Genomic DNA, 1,189 nt, shown 5'->3' with positions numbered 1-1,189 from the left:
ATGGAAGAAGAAAAGCGTCTTGTTGACAAGATGGAATCCGATAAAAAGGAAATTGCGCTTGCTAAGGCCAGGCACGAGGAGCGGATGAGCCAAGAACGTGAGTTGTTGGATAAGCAAATGAAGTTTCAAAAGGCCGGAGGCCAGTCAGCAGGATCAAAATGCGAAGAAAATCGTGTCTGCAAAACTTCCGAAGCTTACTATCACAAAATTCGACGGATCGTACGAGAATTGGTTGCCGTTCATCAACAAGTTCGACGTTGAGATTGACAAAACGGATTTGCCGTCTGTCACAAAATTCGCCTATTTGAAGGAGCTACTAGAGCCCAAGGTCAGGGCCGACATCGACAGATTACCGCTAACTATAGAAGGTTATGAAAGAGCAAAGACCATAATCAAAGAAGAGTATGGCAAAATCAGCGAAATTATCAACGCCCCTGTAAACAACATTCTTGAGCTCCCAACCGTGACAAACGCCAATTCAAAGAAAGTGAATGATTTCTACAAAACATTGCTGTTCAACGTTCAATCACTGGAAACGCTTGGGAAAATCGAGAAAGTAAACGGAATGACAAGAAGTGTGCTAGATAAACTGAAAGGAATCAAAGCTGATTTGGTTAGGGGACAAGAAAACTGGCAAGACTGGGATTTGCCTCGGCTGACACAAGCACTGAAGAAATGGAGAGACGTAAATCCAGCGACTGAAGATAATACCGTCCTTAACAAGACTACACCTCCTAGGCGCCCTGACAGCAAATTTCGCCTGTATTATGCGGACAACAAAAACCAGCCCCATTGTGTTTATTGTGAAGACACCAGTCATGTCTCGCGGGATTGCCAGCGCGTGTCCACAGAAGACGCGAGGAAGAGGATGCTAGCGCAGAAACGAATGTGCTTCAATTGCACCGGGCCCAAACATCATGCAGTCGAATGCAAGAGTAAATGCGTTGCCAGAAGTGCGGACAGAAACATCATACATCGATTTGCATGCAAGGAGACCAATTGTTGACCGCTACCGGGAAAAATGGGCGTGTTGTTTATCCTGTGGTGAAAGTAAGCGTGGAGGGAGTACTTTGCCGCGCACTTCTGGATACTGGAGCCGGGAGTTCATATGCTTCTGCCGCACTACTGGACAAACTTCCCAAGCGCTCTCGTGCCAAAGAAGTTCGTCGAATAGAAATGATGCTTGGAG

At 46.2% G+C, this 1,189-nt stretch overlaps 1 protein-coding gene across 1 annotated transcript in view; it reads left to right on the top strand.

Moving 5' to 3' along the window:
* Positions 1 to 927: 927 nt before the first annotated feature.
* LOC146484252 (uncharacterized) overlaps positions 928 to 1,189 on the top strand; it is an 810-nt gene continuing 548 nt past the window's right edge. Inside the window, exon 1 of the mRNA XM_085104969.1 lies at positions 928 to 1,189. This exon is cut by the window's right edge and continues 548 nt beyond it. Coding sequence (XP_084961095.1) covers positions 940 to 1,189 — 250 coding nt within the window. The 5' untranslated portion in view covers positions 928 to 939.

The sequence above is a fragment of the Pavona decussata genome, unplaced genomic scaffold, assembly GCF_977016875.1.
Source record: "Pavona decussata unplaced genomic scaffold, jaPavDecu1.1 SCAFFOLD_36, whole genome shotgun sequence".
NCBI lineage: Eukaryota > Metazoa > Cnidaria > Anthozoa > Scleractinia > Agariciidae > Pavona > Pavona decussata.
Note: the sequence above shows the minus strand (reverse complement) of the source record. Positions and strands in the feature narration are given on the sequence as shown.